The 21,319-nt window shown below is 49.4% G+C and overlaps 8 protein-coding genes across 8 annotated transcripts; 4 read left to right on the top strand and 4 right to left on the bottom strand.

Annotated features, from left to right (window-relative positions):
* The first annotated feature begins 82 nt into the window (after positions 1 to 82).
* On the top strand, positions 83 to 1,722 carry EJ05DRAFT_477286 (uncharacterized protein). Its single transcript, XM_033744216.1, has one exon. The coding sequence runs from the start codon at positions 418 to 420 to the stop codon at positions 1,609 to 1,611; it is 1,194 nt and encodes a 397-aa protein (XP_033599513.1). The 5' UTR covers positions 83 to 417; the 3' UTR covers positions 1,612 to 1,722.
* EJ05DRAFT_477285 (60S ribosomal protein L38) lies at positions 1,660 to 2,421 on the bottom strand. The gene is made up of 3 exons (XM_033744215.1): positions 2,340 to 2,421; positions 2,035 to 2,163; positions 1,660 to 1,982 (listed from the first exon to the last, which is right to left on the bottom strand). Exons 1-3 carry the CDS (start codon positions 2,401 to 2,403, stop codon positions 1,930 to 1,932), a joined length of 246 nt encoding a protein of 81 aa, XP_033599512.1. The 5' UTR covers positions 2,404 to 2,421; the 3' UTR covers positions 1,660 to 1,929.
* Positions 2,422 to 2,685: 264 nt separating this feature from the next.
* On the top strand, positions 2,686 to 2,948 carry EJ05DRAFT_501601 (uncharacterized protein; the record flags this gene model as incomplete). The annotated part of the gene is made up of 3 exons (XM_033747137.1): positions 2,686 to 2,721; positions 2,777 to 2,789; positions 2,842 to 2,948. 3 exons carry the CDS (start codon positions 2,686 to 2,688, stop codon positions 2,946 to 2,948), a joined length of 156 nt encoding a protein of 51 aa, XP_033599511.1.
* A 236-nt stretch (positions 2,949 to 3,184) lies between these two features.
* EJ05DRAFT_54464 (uncharacterized protein) lies at positions 3,185 to 5,338 on the bottom strand. The gene has a single exon (XM_033749738.1). It carries the CDS (start codon positions 5,115 to 5,117, stop codon positions 3,468 to 3,470), a length of 1,650 nt encoding a protein of 549 aa, XP_033599510.1. The 5' UTR covers positions 5,118 to 5,338; the 3' UTR covers positions 3,185 to 3,467.
* Positions 5,339 to 5,721: 383 nt separating this feature from the next.
* EJ05DRAFT_487048 (uncharacterized protein) lies at positions 5,722 to 6,271 on the bottom strand (the record flags this gene model as incomplete). Its single annotated transcript, XM_033745585.1, has 2 exons — positions 5,722 to 6,161; positions 6,223 to 6,271. The coding sequence occupies 2 exons, from the start codon at positions 6,269 to 6,271 to the stop codon at positions 5,722 to 5,724; spliced, it is 489 nt and encodes a 162-aa protein (XP_033599509.1).
* Positions 6,272 to 6,571: 300 nt separating this feature from the next.
* On the bottom strand, positions 6,572 to 11,036 carry EJ05DRAFT_501598 (uncharacterized protein; the record flags this gene model as incomplete). The annotated part of the gene is made up of 8 exons (XM_033747136.1): positions 6,572 to 7,741; positions 7,792 to 8,816; positions 8,870 to 9,389; positions 9,433 to 9,598; positions 9,650 to 10,124; positions 10,173 to 10,289; positions 10,383 to 10,451; positions 10,523 to 11,036. The coding sequence occupies 8 exons, from the start codon at positions 11,034 to 11,036 to the stop codon at positions 6,572 to 6,574; spliced, it is 4,056 nt and encodes a 1,351-aa protein (XP_033599508.1).
* Positions 11,037 to 12,217: 1,181 nt separating this feature from the next.
* On the top strand, positions 12,218 to 14,528 carry EJ05DRAFT_493498 (amino acid transporter-like protein; the record flags this gene model as incomplete). The annotated part of the gene is made up of 2 exons (XM_033746125.1): positions 12,218 to 14,311; positions 14,361 to 14,528. The coding sequence occupies 2 exons, from the start codon at positions 12,218 to 12,220 to the stop codon at positions 14,526 to 14,528; spliced, it is 2,262 nt and encodes a 753-aa protein (XP_033599507.1).
* Positions 14,529 to 16,777: 2,249 nt separating this feature from the next.
* On the top strand, positions 16,778 to 18,123 carry EJ05DRAFT_54263 (uncharacterized protein). The gene is made up of 2 exons (XM_033749734.1): positions 16,778 to 16,991; positions 17,058 to 18,123. Exons 1-2 carry the CDS (start codon positions 16,879 to 16,881, stop codon positions 18,028 to 18,030), a joined length of 1,086 nt encoding a protein of 361 aa, XP_033599506.1. The 5' UTR covers positions 16,778 to 16,878; the 3' UTR covers positions 18,031 to 18,123.
* Positions 18,124 to 21,319: the final 3,196 nt, after the last annotated feature.

The following is a 21,319-nucleotide window of genomic DNA, read 5'->3' as shown; positions in this document are numbered from 1 at the left end:
GCATGGTCAACACCACAACCTCAAACGTAGAGCCGCTCGCCCTACATTACAATCGCGAGCTTTCGTCCTGTCGTGCTGCTGACTTAGCATGGCCATATCCTCCAAGAGATCCCAAATGTGTTTCGAACTTGTCGCCTGCCCGGCGCCTGTAGGTATCTAGTCAAAGCATTGCGCTGGCACTATTGACTAGGGCTCACTTCCTCGTCGCTTGACGTCCTTGTGCCGTTCGCCATGCCATCATGACGCTAGGGAATGTTTTGCTATATGATCGAAGCGCTTCGCCGCTCTTTTCAGTCTTCTCTGCATCTTACGATTCGTTCTTAGACTCTGCTGTTTTCTCCTGATACCCCATTTGTTTTCTCTGCGAGCATATCCGATAGTCCAGCATTTCTCAGTCACTTCAACGCTGCGTCCATCATGCCACGGTCTACATTCGAGAAGCTGTCTTTCATCTGTTTAATTTCTACAGTTGTACCATCTACTCACGCTCTCACGACTGCCTTGAATGCTGCCAGATCCATCAATCTTCTCCACAGGCAAGATCAACAAACATGTAACGGAGTCGCCAACCTCGAGCAATGCGGCAACGGTCTCCCATCGGACTTCTGCTGTAGTAAAGGTTCAACATGTAATAAGTTTAGCTCTGGCGGTGCGACCTCAGTCCTCTGCTGCCCACTGGGCAGTCAAGGTTGTGAGGCCATTCAGCCGATCACCTGCGATATTCAGCAGCAGAACGCAACGGCTTTCCCGGGGAATCAAGTCCATCTTTCAGATCTCAGCATCAAGCTTCCGACTTGTGGTAAAGCATGTTGTCCACTCGGTTTTGAATGCCAGGATACTGTTTGTATAGCCATGTCTTCGCCGAATGGGACCGTGTCCCTCACCCCTTCACCAACAAGCGGTCCTTCCACTACAGCAGATTCTCATCCTACCGCTATTCCGGCCGAATCTGGCAGCAAAAAAGAACGCAATGCCTTCCCCGGTGGAGCCATAGCTGCAGGATTCTTCCCCGGAATGATCCTGGGTGTCCTCCTGACCCTCGCCATGCTTTGGGCCATCAAGAGGCGCCGCCAGTCACTCAGCTCTGCACGTTCGAACAGAAACCTCGGACGTGTGAGTCGTCAGATCAGCGACCCGATCTATGACTCCGCCCACGCTACCCGAGTTGACTTTATTCGCCGCGGAACGACGTCGACGAAGAACTCCACGGGCGACACGAACACGCTCCTTAACGGTACGAGTGTCAGCCGCCCGCGCAACACGATCCTCCGTACGCCAAAGGTACGCTCCTTATTTACTCGGTCGCCGAAGGTGCAGCAGGACTCACCACGGCCACCCCCATTGGTAAACTTCACCTCGAAACCATCTCGCAGATCGATGAAAGAGCGCAGCCCGCTGCCAAGAAGTGGCAGCTTAGAGACGATAGATGTGTTGATGCCGGCGCCTTCGTTCTTGCAAGTGCCTGGCCTATCTGCCCCAGGAGATGGACGGTCGATAACGCGAGACACAACGTTTACAAATATGATGGAGGATGCGGGCTGGACGCGTGAATCCCAGGAGGGAGTGAGAAAGCTCAGTAATGAGTGTATTCCGCAGGCCGGGAAAATCTAATCGTTGTGCTTGATTCTTCTTCTCGTGTGCGCTCTTGCGGAATAGGATACCCATTGTACTTTCTCTTCATTCCTAGACCCTTTAAACAATAACTCAATTTAGTATTTTATCACAGGCTTCACAATCACAATACAGTATGTCCATGCATGCAAGAATCGGCTTCAATTGCAATTCCTACAAAGCCGCATCGGCGTGCATCGTGACACACTCGATGCCGGATCCGTTAATACCATGCACGCAGTATATGGAAAGCCACAAACTCCCACCCAAGGATCTTGGATGCACCCATTTCTTTTCACCGCCTTGCCGACTCATCCCTCATGCGCGTTTGCCCTTAGGGTTCTTCTTCTGGATGTCGGTGATTTGTAAGGCTGCGTGTCGAAGTTAGAAGTAGCTCCGAATCGGCTGTAGAGAGGAGCGTACTAGGTGGCAGACTCTGCTTGAGCTTCTCCGACTTCTCGTTGTCCTTGAGGACGAGTGTGTACAAGTGGCGGTGGCAGCGGACCTTGAACTTGATCTGGTTGGATTTGCTGCTCTTCTTTATCCGGGCAGCTGAGAACACGCAACTTGTCAGCAATCTTGCTCAGTACTCCCAATGCAGCGACCTAAATCAGCTATCACGGTCCTGTCGCTCGCAATATTGCACATGTCCTCCTAAGCGTTCTTCACACTTCTCCACCGAGACCATGCGCCGATTGAAATTTTGGGGCCCAGAGGGTGACACTCACAGGAAGCATCCTTGCGCCTGCAGATCTCGAGGAATTTCTTGATGTCGGTGACTTCTTGAGGCATGGTGGGCGAGTGTGAGGGTCGAGATTCGTAGATGTCGATTTTCGTCGTCTGGAGTCGTCAAAGGTCGGCAAAAGAATGTGTGGGCGGAATTTCGCTAAGTCAGTGAGGCTAGTGCAGTGAGCTGATGAGCCACAGTGGCGTTAATTCGGGCTTGGCAGAAATGACGACGGTTCTCGGGCGTTGCCTGGTGCCAGTGGTAATAAGGACAGTTTGCTTGAAGCCTGACCTGTCTCTAGATACTCAATCGTTTGAAAAGCAGTCCGCCATTGCCCTTTCATTACAATGCCTACTCCACTCGATCGAGCAACTCAATCCAAGGTATGAAGCGGGAAAGCACAAGTGAGAATGATCTTGGCTAACTAGTATACCTCAGAGTGCATTTATAGGTGGGTTTATTCGAAGGACTTATAGTCTTTCGTGATACTAACTAAGTTCCAGCTTTTGCCGGCATCGTCGCCGCCGTCGGTGCATGGACAATATGGGGATCTGGCCCCATGTTCCCTCCTGAGGCAGATCCAAGTGGTGGCAAGACACTGAAAGCCTAGATTAGCACGCCGTCTCTTACCATGACCAGATCCCAAAGATTGGACCGAAGATCAGATGCGTCGATGGCTGAAAGCTGTAGGTCTAAGCCTGTTGACATTGCTGATGGTCTACTACATATTCTTACGCTAATGCAGCGCAATCTTTATCCTGGGGAGACATCGACACGCGCAGAGCTTCTGGCTAGGGTTGAGGCAAATATGCGTCCGCCAGTGCAAAACTAGGGTACCGTTATAGGAGTCGAGAGATGTCCACAGTTCGAGACTGTGATTGAAGATGAAAGGGACCAACATGGGACATTCATACTTCCCACAACACTTCAAGTCCATATGTCGCGTAATGAATGTATTCCTAATTGAGCTTTCGATACGCTAAATTCTGCTCAAATTGAGCCTCGACCCATATAGTAAAACCTAGAGGCATCCATACCTAAGGCTTATCAGATAACCAGATACCAAAAAGCATAAAGACGCGCGCCCATAAGTTCAAAGAAGTAGCTCATACCATACCGCAGAATGACGTTAAGCTTCCATCTCCGAGTCAGTCAGTTCCTTCCAGGAGGCTTCGTATCCTGCAATCTCTCGATCGTATTCTCCCTGAGCCTCAAGGGCTTCTTTGAGCTGGTCGTCAAGCTTGGCAAGTTCTTTGTTATCGACTTCTTCCTGTTTCTTGTAGTACGCTTCCTTGCGCTTTTGTGCCAAGTTTTGCGACTGCTTAGTCTTCCGTATCTGTTCTGCAAGGTGCTGGCGCTTCTCAGTAAGCTTGTGAGCTCGTCTTTCAGACTCTGAGGTTTCGGTCCTGGTACGCTTGGGTATGCTGGAAAGGAGTTCAGATTTGGTACGCTTCAAATGTGACGTGAGTGGCTGAGCCGCCTCATCTGTGCGCTGTCGAGAAATATCGAGACCGTCTGGTGCCGGCTTGAGCGAGTGGGTCCGCATCATCACAGCAACCGGGGCGCAAGCTGCTGGCGGCCCAACGATGTTTTCTATCACCGCAGTCTCTTGCGTTAACAGAGCTTCGATTGTTGTACTAGGACGTTCGACAATGACAGTCGAGTGAGCTAGAGGATAGTTGTGACGCAACGAGCTAGGCTCATCCCCCTTCCGACTATCACCGTCTTGATTCAAATGTGCCTGACTCGAAGCTCTGCCATCTTGGATTTCGCTACGCTCGTTGGCCGCCGCGTCGAGTGAAACTAGCTTACTGGGAATGGACTCTTTAGTCACATCTAAATATTGAGGCTGAATGCTATCGGTCCATAGACCCAAAGCTGGCATAGCCCTGATACTAGATGTGTTGCCATTATTAGTTTTGAGGAGCGACATTTGAGAAATGTTGACAGGATCTACGGCCAAGCAAAAGCCTATGGATTCAGCCTCAACATCGAAATCAAGAGTCCTTTCGATCTCGTCTGATTCGAAAGGATTAGTTGATGGACCAATGGACACGAGCCTCAACTCACCCTGTGAACGATAGTAGAACTTGAATATAGCCCATGGGAGAGCCCCCGGACGATGATTGTTCAAAAGTTTGTTCACATGAAGTTTCCCGTTCTTAGAAGTGCGCGACTTTGACCCCTCAGCAGTGGCAGTGAACTCAATCTCGTGGGTTGGGTCCAGGTCGTCTCTGTTTGTAGCGACGGGCTTTCTTTCGGGGCAAGAAGCTTTGCTCCGTTGGAACGCGTGTCTGACTTCGTCGGTGTCGAGTTTGTATCGTTCGCCACCTCTTCGAAGCACTGACAAGCGTATCTCGATGACACCAATGTCTTCAGATCCATGCACATCAATGTCGGCGACAAGCTCCCGGGTCAACGCGACAACTTTCATTGGACACTCATATAATTGGTTCCCATTCCAAGATAAGCCAGAAGAGCAGAGAATGGCGGGTTTCTTGGCGGTGGCAGCGTCGAAATAATGTTCCTCTTTAGACGTCTTCTTCTTTTTGACGCAATTGCGCAAGAGGCCATCCACGAAGATGTCAACGTAGTATTCGTTGGTCGGCCCAGTGAAATCGACGCAAATTGCCAAGTTCTCGGAATTGTTGACAGGTACGAAACAGCAAAGAGCATCATCCTCGTCATCTTGGCGTGAATTGTACTCACGTCGCTTCTCTCCATTAACCGCGATCCATACTTCGGCTGAGCGATCGGAGCCCGCTTCGAAGCATCTCATGTTGATAGCCTCGAAGTGCTGGCAGGGATGTGGCTTTGAGGGAAAAAAAGGCCAGGAAACTCACCACGGATACCAGTGAGTTGTAGGTACAGCAGGACAAAAGACCTCGCTCATAGATTCTATGTTAAGTGCTGCTTCTCCATTTAAGGCTGAAGCAAGGGCAGCCTAACTGTGGATGTTCCCTGGAACGGCGTAGGCTCAAGTGAACAGGGCGTGGCCGTGACGTAGTTCTTGCCAGCTTCCAGGAGTAACAACTACGCAGGAGGCTGAACTGGTAGGGCGGACACTCCGTTATAGCCTTCACGTCATATTCAGGTTTCTTTGAGTGCCATCCTTGACTCATCAAGGGTAGTTTGGCTTCTTTCTATGATATAGTCCTGGTCATATTATGTTGTTCGTTGGACTCATGGGTATCAGCATAGGAGAGTGTCGAGAGTCCATATGTGGTTGCCAGTAAGAGTTTCGCTCATGATTCGCAGTAACAAACAACTCTTTCCTCGATTTTGCGCTCAATTCAGCTTCCTAGCACCATTTCACCCAAATCGTGCTTACCATAGGCAGCGGGACTTTCCACAGAAACAATGTGCTGCCTATATTCGACCGCTCAGACAACATATCTAAAGTTCTGCGCCTGTATGACCCAGCTATGCCCAACTTTCGGATTCGTGTTCGGTACCATGACAAAGCTCTCTGCGAACCCTCTCAATGGTCCTTTCGTGGCCTCCTCTAGTCTTACATCGCCGTTGACCGTTATGATGATGGAAAAATTCCTCTCTACGTCTCGCGGGTTCGTAGGTGGCGGCTGAATGGGAGCAACTTTGAGGATATGGCAATTGAGCGAATGCACTTGGTAGTGTGTAAAGGGCATTTCGTTCTCGAAGAAGGTCTGGACCGCGGGTCCGTCGTGGAGGACATTGCCGTTCCAGGCGATTTTGGGGACTATCTTGCCATCGGGCAGTGTCTGATGCGGAATATAGTAGTCCGCAAGTGTATGCCGAGAGCCTTGGAGTGCAGTGTAGAAGGCGTCTGTGAAAGCTTCCGCAGCTACAGGATTTTTGCAGTCAGGAATGTATTCGATCTTATAGGAGTCGCGAGCAGCACGTACCTTCTGTTGCAACTTTGACTGCTTGTGTCTCTACTGCTTCTTCTGACATGGCTACTGAGACTTATAAGTGCCGACGCGTAGATAGTAATGCGACGATGAACTCTTGTACTGAGCCCTACTTGATACCTGGACACGGATCGGCCGTGGAGGATCCACGAACGTTCAGATCCTCAGTTGGCATGATACCGCTATGCTCAAAGATGCACACAACATACTAGCGCAGAAATCTTTCATTGTATACACGAACGCTTAACCTACTGAGATAGAGTGATCATAATAATCATACATTTAGGTGCTTATCCGCGCAGAACATGATAATGCCCCTTTAGCCAAGAAATACTCGAGGCTCTTATAAATTCATAGTTACAGTCAAACTATTCGAGTGTACCAACAACGTTGGTGGCAATCCAAGAGTCAGGACCTCCAGGTCACTCAAGTAGCTGATACTATCCAACTCGCTTTCGCCGGTACCCTCTGTTGGGCTGGGTAGTGTCGTGAATATAACAGCTGTCTGTGCTGAATTCTGACTGATCAACTCATTGAGGATCAGATGTTGTGCTCGAGACGGTAAGTCATTGAAACTAAGGGGAATCGATTGCATCGAAGGGAAGCCAGATGCATTGGTCTTTGAGGTCGATGCTGCCGCAGTCATGGACGATGATTCTGAAAGATTTGCAGGGCTTACTGTGGCGATGGCGGCGCGAGCAGTGCGGTCATAGATCGAAGGACCTGGATTTCGTGCTTCATCAGGTGAAGGTGAGTCAAACATAATGGATGGTCCCTCGTCGGCATCAGGGTTAAGCTTTGTTTTGGGCTGAGTTTTTGCCGTGAATTTCGGCAAGTTCTGTAATCGACGTGGTGTTGAAGTGCCCGAGTTAATAGAATTCCCTTTGAGACTGGAACCCAAAATCGAGTTACTGGGCGACGCATGTGCGTTCTGTTCGTGGCTTGGTGATCCATTGCCATCTACAAGCCTAGCATGAGAGGTTTTTGGTGATCCGTCATGCCTACTGGACAAGGAGCCAGCACTGATCATTTGCTGACGAGGAGACACAGACCTGCTGTCGTCTGGAACATCTTCATCGCTAACAGCATGTTCATCACTGTCCGAGCACTCCACGGTAGAATCATCACTGTCGCTCGGGCTAGAATCTTCCCCACTACTATGCGCAGACACTAGACTTGCTGGTAGTCTCTGCGTACGCATTCCGAGATTGACACCGAGATGGCTTATCTGCCCAACAGAAGACTTGCCCTTTACCCGACGTATCATCTTTCGTAGACCATCGAATCTCGAAGTCTTGGGCTCCTGCCGACCATATTGGAAAGATGCATCTGGCCAATTTTGCGTCGCGTCAAGAATACCGGTCACACTAGCTAGCTCTTGGCTGGTACTCAATGAGCCACGACGACCTCGCAGTCTCTCGACATCTTGCCACCAGTCTTCGTTGCTCAGAGCATCATCTACTAAGCGAATAGCATCAGCATTGTTCCCATCTGTACTCCCGTTGATGATAATCTAGTATCGTGAGCTACCATTCGACCACCTGCTCGAAAGGAGAACTTTACCTCATAGGTTTTGAGCTGTCCAGACGCCAGCCAGAGAACCAATACTTCGGCGTTGATTCGCAAGTTCGACAGTAAAGTGACGACACGTCCGCGTTCCTCCTCCACATCGCTCTCATATTCTACGAACACTATGACACGTAGCTTAAAAGTCCTGGCATATGATGGTACTGTAGTCAAGATACAGCCGAGCTGTAAGATTAGTGTATAAGTATCGAAGTTCGTGGTCAGAACGTCATGTTTACTCTTTCCATTCTCCGTACCATCTTCGACTTCTGTAGTGGCAGACATTTGAATTGGCCAAAGATCGATATACCTCTGAGCACTTTCGCCTTCATCTTGATCGCTCGGAAATAGATATCGTAACAATTGTTCTGTTGTAGAAGGTTTCGGTCCCGGAAGCTCCAATTCATGGAATCCCTTCGCAACAGCGACATTGATTTTCAATCTAAGTAGCAGATCCTCCAGAACAGTAACGTAGCTTGATGCGCTGATGGCATGTTCTCTACGGTCAAGATCTGTAGGTAGGACTCCACTGAGTTTATCATCGTGTTTCTTATGTGCCTTCTTCGATAGATGTTTCGATTGGCGATCTTCCTGTGTGGATCCTGGCCTGGTCGACAGTGAGGAATATAGATCGACTATCGGTATAGACTCTCGCAACTCGGTCAAATTGTAGAAGCCCAAGACTACGATGTTCGGGCGCATACCACCGAGTCCAGCGCTAAGAACTAAGTTTCGAGCACCCCATTCCAGAGCAGGGGAAACCGCAATATTTACAAAGGCCTTAATCCTAGAAAAGTCAATGTATTTGGTCCAAGTCGCCTGTTGTCGGCGAGCTTCTGGGACTGTGCTACTGAAGTCTGGGGTTATGATGACATGCCCCAAGATAAACAAGGCTCCTTTCTTTAATGAGTTGCAGAATTGAATAAGCTTGTACTGTTTCCGAGGGTCATTGATGAGGAGGAGGATTTGCGGCCTCCAGAACTTTACATGCTCCGGTCGTAGACGCAAGAGATACTTTCGCACTTGGGAAAGATTAGCTTTGGTAGTAATCTAATTGTCAGAGCTGCTATCTTACCTTGGTGGTAGATCAGACTCTGGCTGACATCGCCCCAAGTCTTTGGGGGAGTCGTGTAGTGTATGAGAACGAAAATGGTAATAAGCACCACCACACAGACAGACGCAGCAATGCCATCAACAAAAAACATAGTGGCACCGCTGATCAATGTACCTGCTGCTGCAGTCGGCCATGAGAAATACCTGAAGCTCGGTCTGAAATTTGGCGCTGAGCTTATCTTAAGGAGGAAGCAGGCTAAATTAGTCGATAGAAATGTCATCAAATAGATCATTGTTATGAGCGATGCAATTTGGTTGATGTCGAATAGCATCGTAGCTTGTGCCAACAAGTATGTGAACAGAATCGCGTAGGTTGGCTCGTCAGCCTTTTTGGTGCCTTGGCTGAAGACTCCGAGACCTGGCAGAAGGTTATCCCTGGAAAGAGCCTGGAGGAGTTTTGCTGATCCAATGACACCTAGTAGAGATGAGAAAAGACTTGTTGCAATCTCGCCGAGGAAAACAAGAACTTCTGATACGTTTGTCTATGTTGCGTGAGAATAACTTCCTCGAGGGAACATGACATACCAGTTGGATGACATTGGTGTTGCGTCGTAGCGACTCCCTTGTGATTGTTGCTGTGAGCGACAGAATGACAAGAAAATAGGATATGAAAGTGAGCAGAAGTCCGTAAAGCGTGCCTTTCGGTATTGCCTTGCTGGGGTGTTTGAGATCGCCAGACATGCTGGCACCGCTACATAGCTATATTAGCTTCTACACCGAATTATATCTGATTAGTACGTACGCAAATATACCTCCCGTAGCAGGAAACAAGATGCCAAACAGATCTTGCCAGGTCTCGCGAGTTTTGAGCTGGCTCCCAGCAGCACCCTTTGTAAAATGTGGGAATAGGTTCTGGCGAAGGGTTTCAACACGCAAGCCAGTGTATTCTACGCCCTGCTTCAAATTCTCAAATGGCGCCACTATCAGAGTCGAAAATGGGATACTGAAAGTTGCCAGGAGAAGGATTAACAGGAGGCCGTTACTAGCTCTGGTAAAAAGCCCACTCCCTGCTAGACATATGGCCGTGCACATTATTAGCACCACTGTCGACCAGATATATCTGTACCAAAAGTCGTCTGGCATCCATTGTGACCAGTTACCGTTAGTAGCACCAAAATTCTCAACGAAGCAATCAACGAGACCCACAGCGTTCATTGCACAGTTAAAAACGTTGCCAGCATAGAAAACGATCCCTATAGACCCACCAAATTCAGGACCTAAGCTCATGTCAGTTCACATTCTTATGTAAATTCAAACACATTTACCAAGACTTCTGGATATAAGATAGTATGCTCCCCCTCCTCTGACTGTTCCATTGGTCGCAATGGCTGACAGAGCAATGGTCGTCAATAGATTGATAGCATAGCAAGCAATAAGCATCCCTATATGGATAACGTTAGAACTAGACTTGTGCTGGGAGGTACAAAATATCTAGGCCGCGTCTACAAGACTCTCCAGCATCATCGCGTGATTACATGGTACAATGGCCACAACGGTCGTGGCGATAACAGAGGGAGCCTCTGAGGAGCGCACAGGTTGATGCACTGTGTACAAGGTTGTTGGCACCGAACCCAAAGACTGTTTCAAATGATTGATCGGGCGTAGATGGACTCACCAAGGGTCCCTACAAGACCTGCTTGCCCAGTAATGAACCCAAAACGAAGAAACATGAGGATACTGAGCACGTTCAGACTCGTTGGTACAAAAGCACCAGCGAAGGTCCCTAGTTTGGCGGATGTTCCTGATGGATTCGGATAAGAGCTACTGCGACCTTTCTTAACATCGTGCCTACGCCTGTGGTGCCCTATTTCTGGTCTGAGTAAAGGTTGAGTTGAAGGTCTTCGGTGCCTGAGTGTACTGCTGGCTTCCTGGCGAGACCAATTGAAGAAAGACGAAAAGTAAGACATGTGACTCTCGGTATGAGATCTCAGCTGAGCAAACCCATCAGTTCGAAGTGTGAGAGCATCTTGCTCTGCTGACCCAGATTCATCTTCTGGTGAGGGAGATAGAGCGGCTACAGAGCCTCGGCGGTTCAACTGTGATGCGTTGTCGAGAGCTGTTCGAGCCATAAAATTGGAGTGTGTTCGCGGGGGCATTCTCCTTGGAGACTGGTTATCTGGATACGCCATTTCTTGCTTCCGTCAACGAAGATCTGCCTACGTGTAGAGGTAACAATCCCAAATGATGTTATGTAGTGGGAGGAACAATCCCAGATATTCGATTGGGACTCGTGTTCGGACCAGCACCAATTGACCAGAGCAAGTGAGAATGCATGGACGCCGAGGGCGAAGATCAATATCTTATAGAGTGTACAGTGCGACACCAGGCGTCATGAGCTTCCGAGACTTTCCAGCTTCTGCGTCGAAGAGACACGCCGCACCTAGAGAGATGGTCTGAAACGACAGAGTCGGGACGCCAAGAGAGAATAAGAGATGGTTCCTTGGTGGAACACGATGCGATGGTTGGAGACCAGGATATAGCAGGACGTAGCCAATGAGGAAGAACCAACTATGGGCAGAATCCTGATGTCAACAACAAGGTGGCTTTTAGCTTGTGTGGCGGGTGCTTGTGCTCGTGCTCGTGCTCGTGACCACTGACCAGAAGACGGATGCAGCTTGCAGCGGCGTGCAGCAGCCTCTAATAGATAGTAGAAGGATCAGATCTTCAGGATGCTGGCTGCTGGGGGCTGCCTGTGCATTTCTGCGTGAGCAAGGGGAACAAAAACAATTATATCAAAAGAACTGGTTTCGTTGGGGTCATTAAAAGTAGGGATCATGTCGAAATTACATCGAAATAGCTGAAATACCACTTTGGGAACGCTTGTAGCAGTATGGGCTGCGTACTAATTATATCTCGAGCCTTGAACAGCAAGTTCGTTCACTCCCTCTACCGCGGCACAAACAAAAGCATAATTGTGCACTCGCTGCACGCAAGTCAGCCGCTCAGATGAGCCGCAACATATCAGCTTATCTATCTCGAGGCGTCCCCGCGTGACCAGAAGTGATGCAGAGACGCGACGTATTATGCCCTTCGAGCATCCATAGATAACCTCGTAAACCCTGTCATGTCGGAGATCCCGTCTCCATCCATCTGCGTCCGAAGTTGTGCCTTCTCAAGTAGAACTAGCTACAACGAGACCGAGGGACCTGCTAAGCTACTAATAAGCTGGTGACCTGACCACTTTCAACAGCTAACAACCTCATTCAACATTGTCCCCATTGTCCATCTTGTTCAGACTCGGTTCTTTTGGATGTCATTATACCATATGCTGTCGTCACGATAGTCGTCACCCTTTCCTTCGCTCACGCCCATGTCGTCCCAACCTAAAGAGGTCCCGGCCTCGAGAAGCTCACCAGCAATCAGCGGCAGAGCTTCTCCAGCTGGCTCATTTCTGCGAACATCGCTTTCGCAAAGCCATATTGGCACTCCGCAGATACCGCAGATACCATTACCAAGTCATGTTGCATCTGCTGCGTCCTCAGAGACGCAGACACCGCTTCCGGAGCTCGACATTTCCAAGTCTTCCGTCTCAGGCCCCAGCGAATCTGCTCTAGCGAATGCTCTGAAAGATTCGTTTGGTGGAGGGGGAACTCCTCCTCAGATGGCCACACCTCCCCTACGACCTTTCTCGCCCGTCAGAGATGCTGAGCTACCTGGGCGGGGTCCGTCTAGCAACTACGGATCTTTTGACCACCGCCGCACCAGCAGCCCAGCACCCTATCAGGACCCTGAGATCATACGACGGCATCTTGTTGGACCCTCGAACAACTCACCATCCAACACATCAGTATTAGAAGTATACGGATCTCCACGCAGAGGCCGTGGCAGCGATGCCGGCAATGGCAAAACCAAGGCCACATTTGAGAATGAAGAGGAATTTTCAAGCTTGCAGCTACAAGGAGGAGACATAACACGTCAGATCTACAGATGGACTGAACAGCAAGAGGCGGAAGCCAGAGGTCAGTATAAACGAAGCAAGAGTTTTCACTCGGAGCGCCCAAAGCCGGACGATACGCATCTAAATATTGAAACAATAAAACAGCCTGGAGGTTTTCGGCGAAACTACCTTCGTAGAGCCGCAGCGAGTCCGTCTCCAGGGCCCTCGACCCACCACGCTGGTGTTCAAAGCCAGCCTCTACCTCAGCCTTTTACCAGTAACTTCTTGGAGTTCCTTAGCCTGTATGGACACTTTGCCGGTGAAGAGTTGGAGGAAGACGATGAAGCGCTCGGCCCCGATGAGTATTTCTCTTCGTATACATCGGACCAACCTGAGAGTGATGATGATGATCACGAATATGGGGAGCGAAGCGCCCTCTTGACCCCCGGGGGCAAACGCAGAAAGAGGAAGACCAAGATCGCCGGCAAGGGTTCGCCCACCGGTGCTGCCATGCTTCTCCTCAAGTCATTCGTGGGTACTGGAGTACTGTTCTTGCCACGAGCTTACCTGAACGGAGGTATGGCCTTCAGTAATGTGGTGTTGCTTGCCACCGCTTTACTCAGCTATTATTGCTTCATCCTTCTCGTGACGACTCGGTTAAAAGTCGAACACTCATTTGGAGATATGGGTTTACATCTATACGGCAAATGGATGAAAAACCTTATAAATTTCTCCCTTGTCCTTAGTCAGATTGGCTTTTCATCAGCATACACCGTCTTTGTTGCTGAGAATCTTCAAGCCTTTGTATTGGCTGTCTCCGACTGCAAGACTAACATTGACATCAAGTATATGATACTCATGCAGATGATCATATTCCTACCGCTCTCCCTCTATCGCAACATCAACAACATTCAGAAGTTGGCTCTGATTGCAGACATTTTCATAGTACTCGGACTGATCTATCTCTACTACTACGACATCCTCACAATAGTCGGCCAGGGAGGCATTGCCGACATCCGGAACTTCAACTCAAAAAACTGGACGCTGTTCATTGGCACCGCAATCTTCACCTTTGAGGGCATTGGCCTCGTAATCCCAATTCAGACCGGCATGAAGCATCCGTCAAAATTTCCGAAAGTCCTTGGCATAGTAATGATTATCATAACTGTAATATTCCTCAGCATGGGTGCATTGTCTTACGCTGCATACGGATCAAAGACCGAGACTGTCATTATCCTGAATATGCCACAGGACAACAAGATGGTCAATGGTGTGCAGTTCATCTACTCCCTCGCCATTCTGCTTTCCACCCCACTCCAGATCTACCCAGCCATCGAGATTACCTCTCAGCAGCTGTTCAGCCGTACTGGGAAATACAATCCATATGTTAAATGGAAGAAGAACATTTTCCGCTTCTTTATGGTGATGGTCTGCGCTACGCTCGCATGGGCTGGCGCAGGTGATTTGGATAAGTTTGTTGCATTGGTAGGAAGCTTTGCATGTATACCGCTTGTGTACATATACCCTGTAAGTGCACCCTCTGCCTCTTCGTTGATCTATCTGACATAGCTTCCAGCCTCTCCTCCATCTTAAGGCCATTGCACAAGCTCCATGGCGACGTGTTTCAGACGTACTGATTGTCATATTTGGCTTCCTTGTCATGGCTTACACGACAGCCCTGACCGTTGCAGGATGGGTAAATAGCGGCGAAGCTAAGGCACCTACCTATTGCGAATCGAGATGAATCTTGTCATGGTCGCTATTCACGTACCTAGACAGGCAGATGCGTCCGCTTCCAAATTCCGAAGCTGACAGTCCCGAAAAGTCAACGTGTGACGAGCATTACGCGACATATAGAGTATGTATAGAGGAATGCAGCCATGCTCTTGATTCACCCTCCCTATCATGTCACGCGTACTGACCCTATATCATCAACCACCACCGTTACACCACGGTCTTGTCGACACAACAACCACTAGCATGGCCTTGACTCACAACTCCAAGGTGTTATTAACTTTATCATTCAGGTCAAGCGACTGACAAAAGGAACGTGGCCTCTTCTGCCTCAAGACATGCTCTACAACTACTACTACTTGTTCGTACCCGGACCTGCCTCAATCCACCCGGCCAGAATGCCAAACTGCAAGCGTTGTTATGTGGCTAGCCTCCTCAACGATATAGCTAAAAAGACATAGGTATAGCTGGAGACTTGAGCACGTTCGAGTCAGTGATAGAGAACAGGTTAATTCCATGAGAACAGAACCAATAACTAGAATACCTTTAGGTAAAGACATGCAAAGCATTGGACCTTCAAGGAAGCAGTTAATGATGCCCGTAGAATGTTACAAGTTATAGTAGGCTCATAGCTTCCAGATAACTGTCCTTGGTGTATATCTTCCCGTGTTGTCTCATACTGTGAGTGTTCGCTCTCAAATATTCTGCGCAGGTTCATCGAAGTGAATCAGGGAGACGCATGCTGACTGCTCAATCAATACAAAACGTCACATGGACAAGATGACTTAAAAGAAGCAGACTTAGGCATTGCAATAACCATGTATGGGAACTGTCTAGTGGCCAAGTCTTGAGGTGGCTAACGAGTTACAGCCACTAAATCACACACTGTGCACTAGAAAGAAGCTCATTGATCATACAGATAACCACAAGGAGGACACCCGAAGAGCTGCTCATGACGATATCATGCTATGAGGCAGCCTCGGAAGCCCGAATAGTGATTTTGATGTCACTGACTTTTATCTTCCGCTCCAGTTGAGCCATTCGTGAAGCGGTCAAGAACCTTTGACGAACCAGCATTATATACACGGTACAACACCAGGAGGTCAATCAAAGAAACCACGAGCAACTTCTACTAGCGAAAGTATCACCAAGGTAATGTCTCAGTACTGTACCAGTACTGTACCACTGGGCTTCTGCTCAGTGGTCAGACCCCTTTTACAGCTGATATCAAGTCAGATCCTTTCCAGACCGCCAGAGCTACCTGAAAGCGACATCGGAGTGAGAGCTGTGATAATGAGGACCCGCTAGCTCGGTTCCTTCTTGGACTAGGCTGGTGTTTCAGATTGTTTTGACTCACCGATGAGCTCATGTCCAATCTCTGAAGACGTCATTGGCCATATGAACCGCGACTCCCAGCTGCCCGATAGTCAGTATCTGGGTCTTCACCGCCAGCTCTGGCTTTGAAGGCCGAAAAATCTGGTTATGGCTGTTCTAATCATCTTCGATGTCGATTCTACGCGTCTCGATAGCGGATATAGAAGTCCTTCAACGGCGTATGCCAATATCACTTCCACCACTTACGGACTAGTATATCTATCAGAACAGAGTTTTCCAAGTGATTGCGAGCAGGCTCTTCATGATAGTGGGGCCAATTTCCCAGCTGTATCGATTCACTTATTGGAGAATACGGACTAGCGGGAAATGCAGATTTTCTATTTAAGAACAATATCCCCCGCGATTCTTGTCTTCCTTTTCCTCGGCAACAATAACTTTTTCGAGCTCTCTCAATTGAAAAACTCGGTTGATTGCACACATATTCACACTACTACTTCCTTCCTGCTTCCTTGTCTCAGCAACCACATCTTCGAGAAATCCCATAGAGGAACTCCATTGATTGCAGAGGTTTCCTTACACGAACACCCATTCTCATCTTTTTCTCACACAAATCTCCATTTTCATCTCTTTCTCTCGTCAATCACATCTTCGGAATCCCATCAAAGGAGCTGTCTTCTACACGTATTTCGACATCTTTGGGTAATCCTATCGAAGAATTTCATTGATCGCAGGAATTTTCTCACACAAACACCTATACTCAAATTTTCCTCACACAAACAACCATTTCCAGCTCTTCCTCTCATCATTCACATCTTCGAGTAATCCAACAGAGGAGCTCCCTCGACTACAGAGTCTTCCACATCAAGGGCGTCGTCACACTTGTCCTCAGTTTCTTCCTCTCAGCAATACCATCAACGATCTTCGTCTACAGGATTCCGCCAGCTACAGATTTATTCCTTTCAATTCTCATTTCATCATCTGTCACACAGATCCTTCGACGTACGCAACAATACAGATCATTCAGCATGCGTACCTCAATCAAGAGAAGCGAGTTCCTTGAGCAAGCTCATTCAGAGAGAGCCGAGATCACCAATGTCAAGCTACTTGCATCTTACAATTGGCTTGAAGCCCCATTACCGTGTGTCGCCGTGCCCGGGTAGGCCTCTGTCCAAACAAACTCAACGTTGATACTGACGCTATTTAGATGTGCCCCTCTTTGGCTTGAGTCAGATGCAAAGCGTCCTGCACTACATAACATCAACTTTCATTCGTATGGACCAGACGTGGTACCCCCCTATCCCAAGTGCCCGGCCGAGCCACTCTTCCGAGCTCTCAAGATCTGCTCACCATGTCTCGATATCAACACTGTCGACCTCGTCACTGACCGCGTCAACATCAAAAGGCTGTTCCTCTTGATCAGGGGTAAAGAGCTAGGCTTCATGATACAAGGCGAGCTTGTTGGTAAGACGGCAATTTTACATCGGGTCGATCCCTACGAACGTCATGGCCCCGAGCTCGACAAGAACAATGGCTTTGGCAAGCCGTTCGACAAGCCCATCACCTTTCCAATGATCGACAATGACAAAGGCCACCAGAGGATCGTCGGCTACCAATTCGCCGGCATCAGCATGATCGTTCGCTCGGAGATAGATGCCTACGTTGACTCCGCTGGCGTGCTGGAAGCGTTCGTTAACAAACAGGTAGTAGACAGGAACCCGCCACCTGACGAGGAGTGCTTCACTAACCCAACGACCTCCCTCACTGTCCGCCATGTTGGCTGGGGCCACCAGCTTGAAACCGCAGTCGAGATCAAGACCCGCGACGACCACGAACCCGTGGACTTCAACGCCATCGGGCCACAGATGTGGATCTCGCAGACGTACAAGCTGGTGCGTGCCCGGCGTGACAGAGCGTCGCCCGTCTACGAGAGGCCGTGCGTGCAGGATATCTCGGAGTTGCTCAAGGACTTCGAAGATGACAACCAGGAGGTGCTCCAGCAACTCGCTGGGATCCTGCACCACATCCTCTCGCGTCTCCGTGGCTCAGCGTCGGGTCGCGTGACCGTCCGATGGTGCCGCATTACGCAGCAGATCCTGGTCACGTCCGGCGACGAGCCTGCCACCCCGTCTTTCCCTGCCGACATGTTGAAGGACTGGGGCTCCTTCGACACGTACTAGGCGGTGGTGGCAGCGGAGAAGGTGGGCGGCGTGGGAGGGAGGTCGAGGACTCCATGAGTGAGCTTCTTGCGGGCCTGGTCGCCTTGCCAACACATCGGCGCCCTGTCGTACCAGAACCTCCATTGACATGTGTGTTGTGCAGGCGATCAGGCCCAGGATGGTGGATCAGGCTGGCGTTGGGAGGAGATGGGGAGGAGGGGGGATTTTGGTTGGTACCGGCGGCCGTGTGCTGCCTCCTTGTTGTATACCAGTTTTTTTGCGCCGAATAAACATCATTTTTCGTTCACAATTTCGTTGTTTGCTAATGCTGCTTGTGACTTTATACCGTACTCCACTGCCTATGCTGTTGAGTAATGATTCCCTTCCTTCAATGAACATCATTCCCGTCTATCCAGATGACTGCCTCATAATTCTAGGTGTTGGAAATACATCATAGTCAGCCAGCCATCTCGCTATTTATCAATTCTCTCGAGTTATGAAGTAGCCAATTTTCATATGTCCATCTTGGTAATTACCAATTTAGCTGACACATAGACCTTTGTTCCAAGCTAGCGATCAGGATTTAATCTCTTTCTCTGTGTCAGAGGAGGTAATATTTGAGTTTCAATTCCATGAGATGTCGATCCTACGTACATACAAGAAGTCACTTCCAGCTGGACTTCTAAGTATAAACCAATTCTCCATGGCCGAAGCACTGTAAGGCCCGGCATCGGTCTCATTGTGTACTACTCTTATCCACTCGGCTGATATCTTCTCTGACTATCCATCTAGTCATCTGCTGATTCTACCTAGTACACACACTCTGCATCCCGACTGTCCATCACATCATGCCCTACTTTTACCCTGACATAATGCCTGATCCCATAATATCCATCAGCCCATGTAGTGATTTGCTCCAAGTATGTCCCTTTTAATATCTCTACCTTGCCGAACACTATGCGCGATTGGCGAGAGAGAGAGCATGCGCTGCAGACTATGTAGAGGGAGTTTTTAGTGTCACATGTGGGTGTATGGAAAACGTATGAGTGGTTACAGCATGAAGACAGTCTGAGGGGAGGAGATTGAGGGAAATTCTATAGTGAACGGGCCGTTTAAAAGAGGATGAGAAGGAGATATAGTGAGCAAGCACTGGGTATAGAGACATATGGTTGGATGGAGTGTCGACCTGGACGATATCCTTGTTGTAGTGCGTAATGGAACGAGCCACGTGTTCTTAGGCATATAGTCTTTTTCGTATCATGCCATGCTAGTAACGGTAGAATATAAAGATGCGATGGCCCGGAGGAAGCATTCGCAATTTACCTTAAAGTATATACATCGCCATTGTAGAAGCACAAGCTCGCGCCCTCCGGCTCCACCCAACCCGCACGTTCTCTCCGCCTTTTTTTGTTCTGGCTGAGCCCCACTTTATGCCTGAGGCAAGACTTGTCTACGCCTGCGGAGTCAGGCGCCGAGGCATACAAGAAAGAGATGGAAGCAAACAAGAAAGAGGTGAAGGCGAACCACAAAAGTCTGAAGGCGAACCACAGATTCACAGTCCGTTTTCACCCTACCCATTTCCCTTTTCATCCCCTTTTCGCCTTTCACTCCTCTCACCGGTCTTTAGAACTACGCACATCCGAAACGATGCTGTCCTGCCACGTCACAGACGATTCAATAGATGGAGACAGTATGCTATGAGCTATCAATGGATGGACTTCAAACGGGCTGAAACTTCCATGGGGCATGCTCAGCCTGCTCTTGGCAACACATTGTTGCCAAGAAGTGCTTTACCCCGGCCGAAGGAGGAAGAACTCTGTACTCCCTTGTAACATTCAGCGAAGCATGAGTGGAGCAGAGGACGAGCATACCGACCCCCCTCCCCCTCTTCCAGAACCCCTGTTCTTCTCCGTGCTTCTAACAGCAGCCATGTTGGTCAGCTCTGCATGCTAAGGTGCACGTGAATTTGTGTTGGGAGCGCCGTGCAGTCTGAGCGGAAAAGTATTGCGCTTCCCTGTGAGGTCAAATATGCTGTAGAGAGGCAGCCGAGGACTAGGAACAGGCCAGACTGTTGAAGTGTTGGGTGCATACTGCACCCAGCACGTGCCCTGATATCCGCCCATCCATGTAGACCCAAGCGAGGCGCAGGATGCGTAGTCGTCGTGTGTCTGGTAATCTGGATGCTGGGAAATGCCCCTGCAACTTAAGATTCTCTGCACCAGACTCGGAGCTGCCACCGTCACCACGGTATCCCACGCAGCGCACGCCTCATGTACGGGGTAAAAGGCATGGTTCCACTTCCCCAATGACGCTCCCACACCCGCGTGGGCCTTGTCTAATGACGAAGAAAATAGTTCACGTTACCGCAAGGCCGAACGTTGTACTCTCGATACCCGCTTCCCCGTGCTGGGACATCGCACTCAAGGTCGAGGCTCTAACCACGTCAGCAAATGATCTTCGGTGACGACTTTGGTGTCAATGCAGTCTGCTTAAGATTCCCTTGCTGCGCACCGAAACTCGCTACATGCCAAAGCTGATGCCGAGTCAGGACTCGGACGTCGCTGGCCAGTATGGATGGCACTGATGAGATGCAGGCTTGGGCTTCCTCTACGATGAAGAACCCTGTCGGGCACGCGGCCGTGCTGGGGTGATGACTGCATTTGTAACAGCAGTACCTCATGGGGGAGGCAAAGCAGGGTTGATGCGACTGCTCCCAGCGTTGCTGCATCTTGACGGCTGCGCCAGTCCCAGTATCATGGTGATCTTCTGCCGAATGGGAGCCGCATATTGCTCCCGGAATCGCTCTACTCCTGTGCGTAAGCCATGTACTTCTCGTCAAATAACTAGTAGGCGAAGAGGTGTAGATGGGGGAGGGCTGTGCTCTGTGACCCAGCGATGCTTCTTGAAGCTTGGATGTCTCTTTTTCATCTACGTCCGCATAACATCTTCAAGACATTACGACCAGCTTCGTCTCTTCACATTATAGCTGATACACTGGCTTGTTCTTCAAGATTGCCGATCCAAAATCTTCAGTGCTACCGCCAATCGCGACAACCGCTATATCTTATGCGCAAAGAGCTATAAGCAAACGCTAGCTTTCAGCTGCCTTGTTGCGGTGCTGCTTGTGCCCCAAGCCCTAGCTCAAGACATCTTGAGTCTGATAGTATAGCCATAATGTCAACGTGTCGTGCTCGAGTGGGCCCTGATGGTTGGGTGGTCGATCAGCACATTCGAAGGAGCGGCTCCCTTGTCGCATTGTCTAGGGTATGGTCTGATAGTTCATCAGCCATGATGCGTGACGCTGTTGCAC

This window comes from Pseudovirgaria hyperparasitica (assembly GCF_010093815.1).
Source record: "Pseudovirgaria hyperparasitica strain CBS 121739 unplaced genomic scaffold EJ05scaffold_10, whole genome shotgun sequence".
NCBI lineage: Eukaryota > Fungi > Ascomycota > Dothideomycetes > Acrospermales > Acrospermaceae > Pseudovirgaria > Pseudovirgaria hyperparasitica.
Note: the sequence above shows the minus strand (reverse complement) of the source record. Positions and strands in the feature narration are given on the sequence as shown.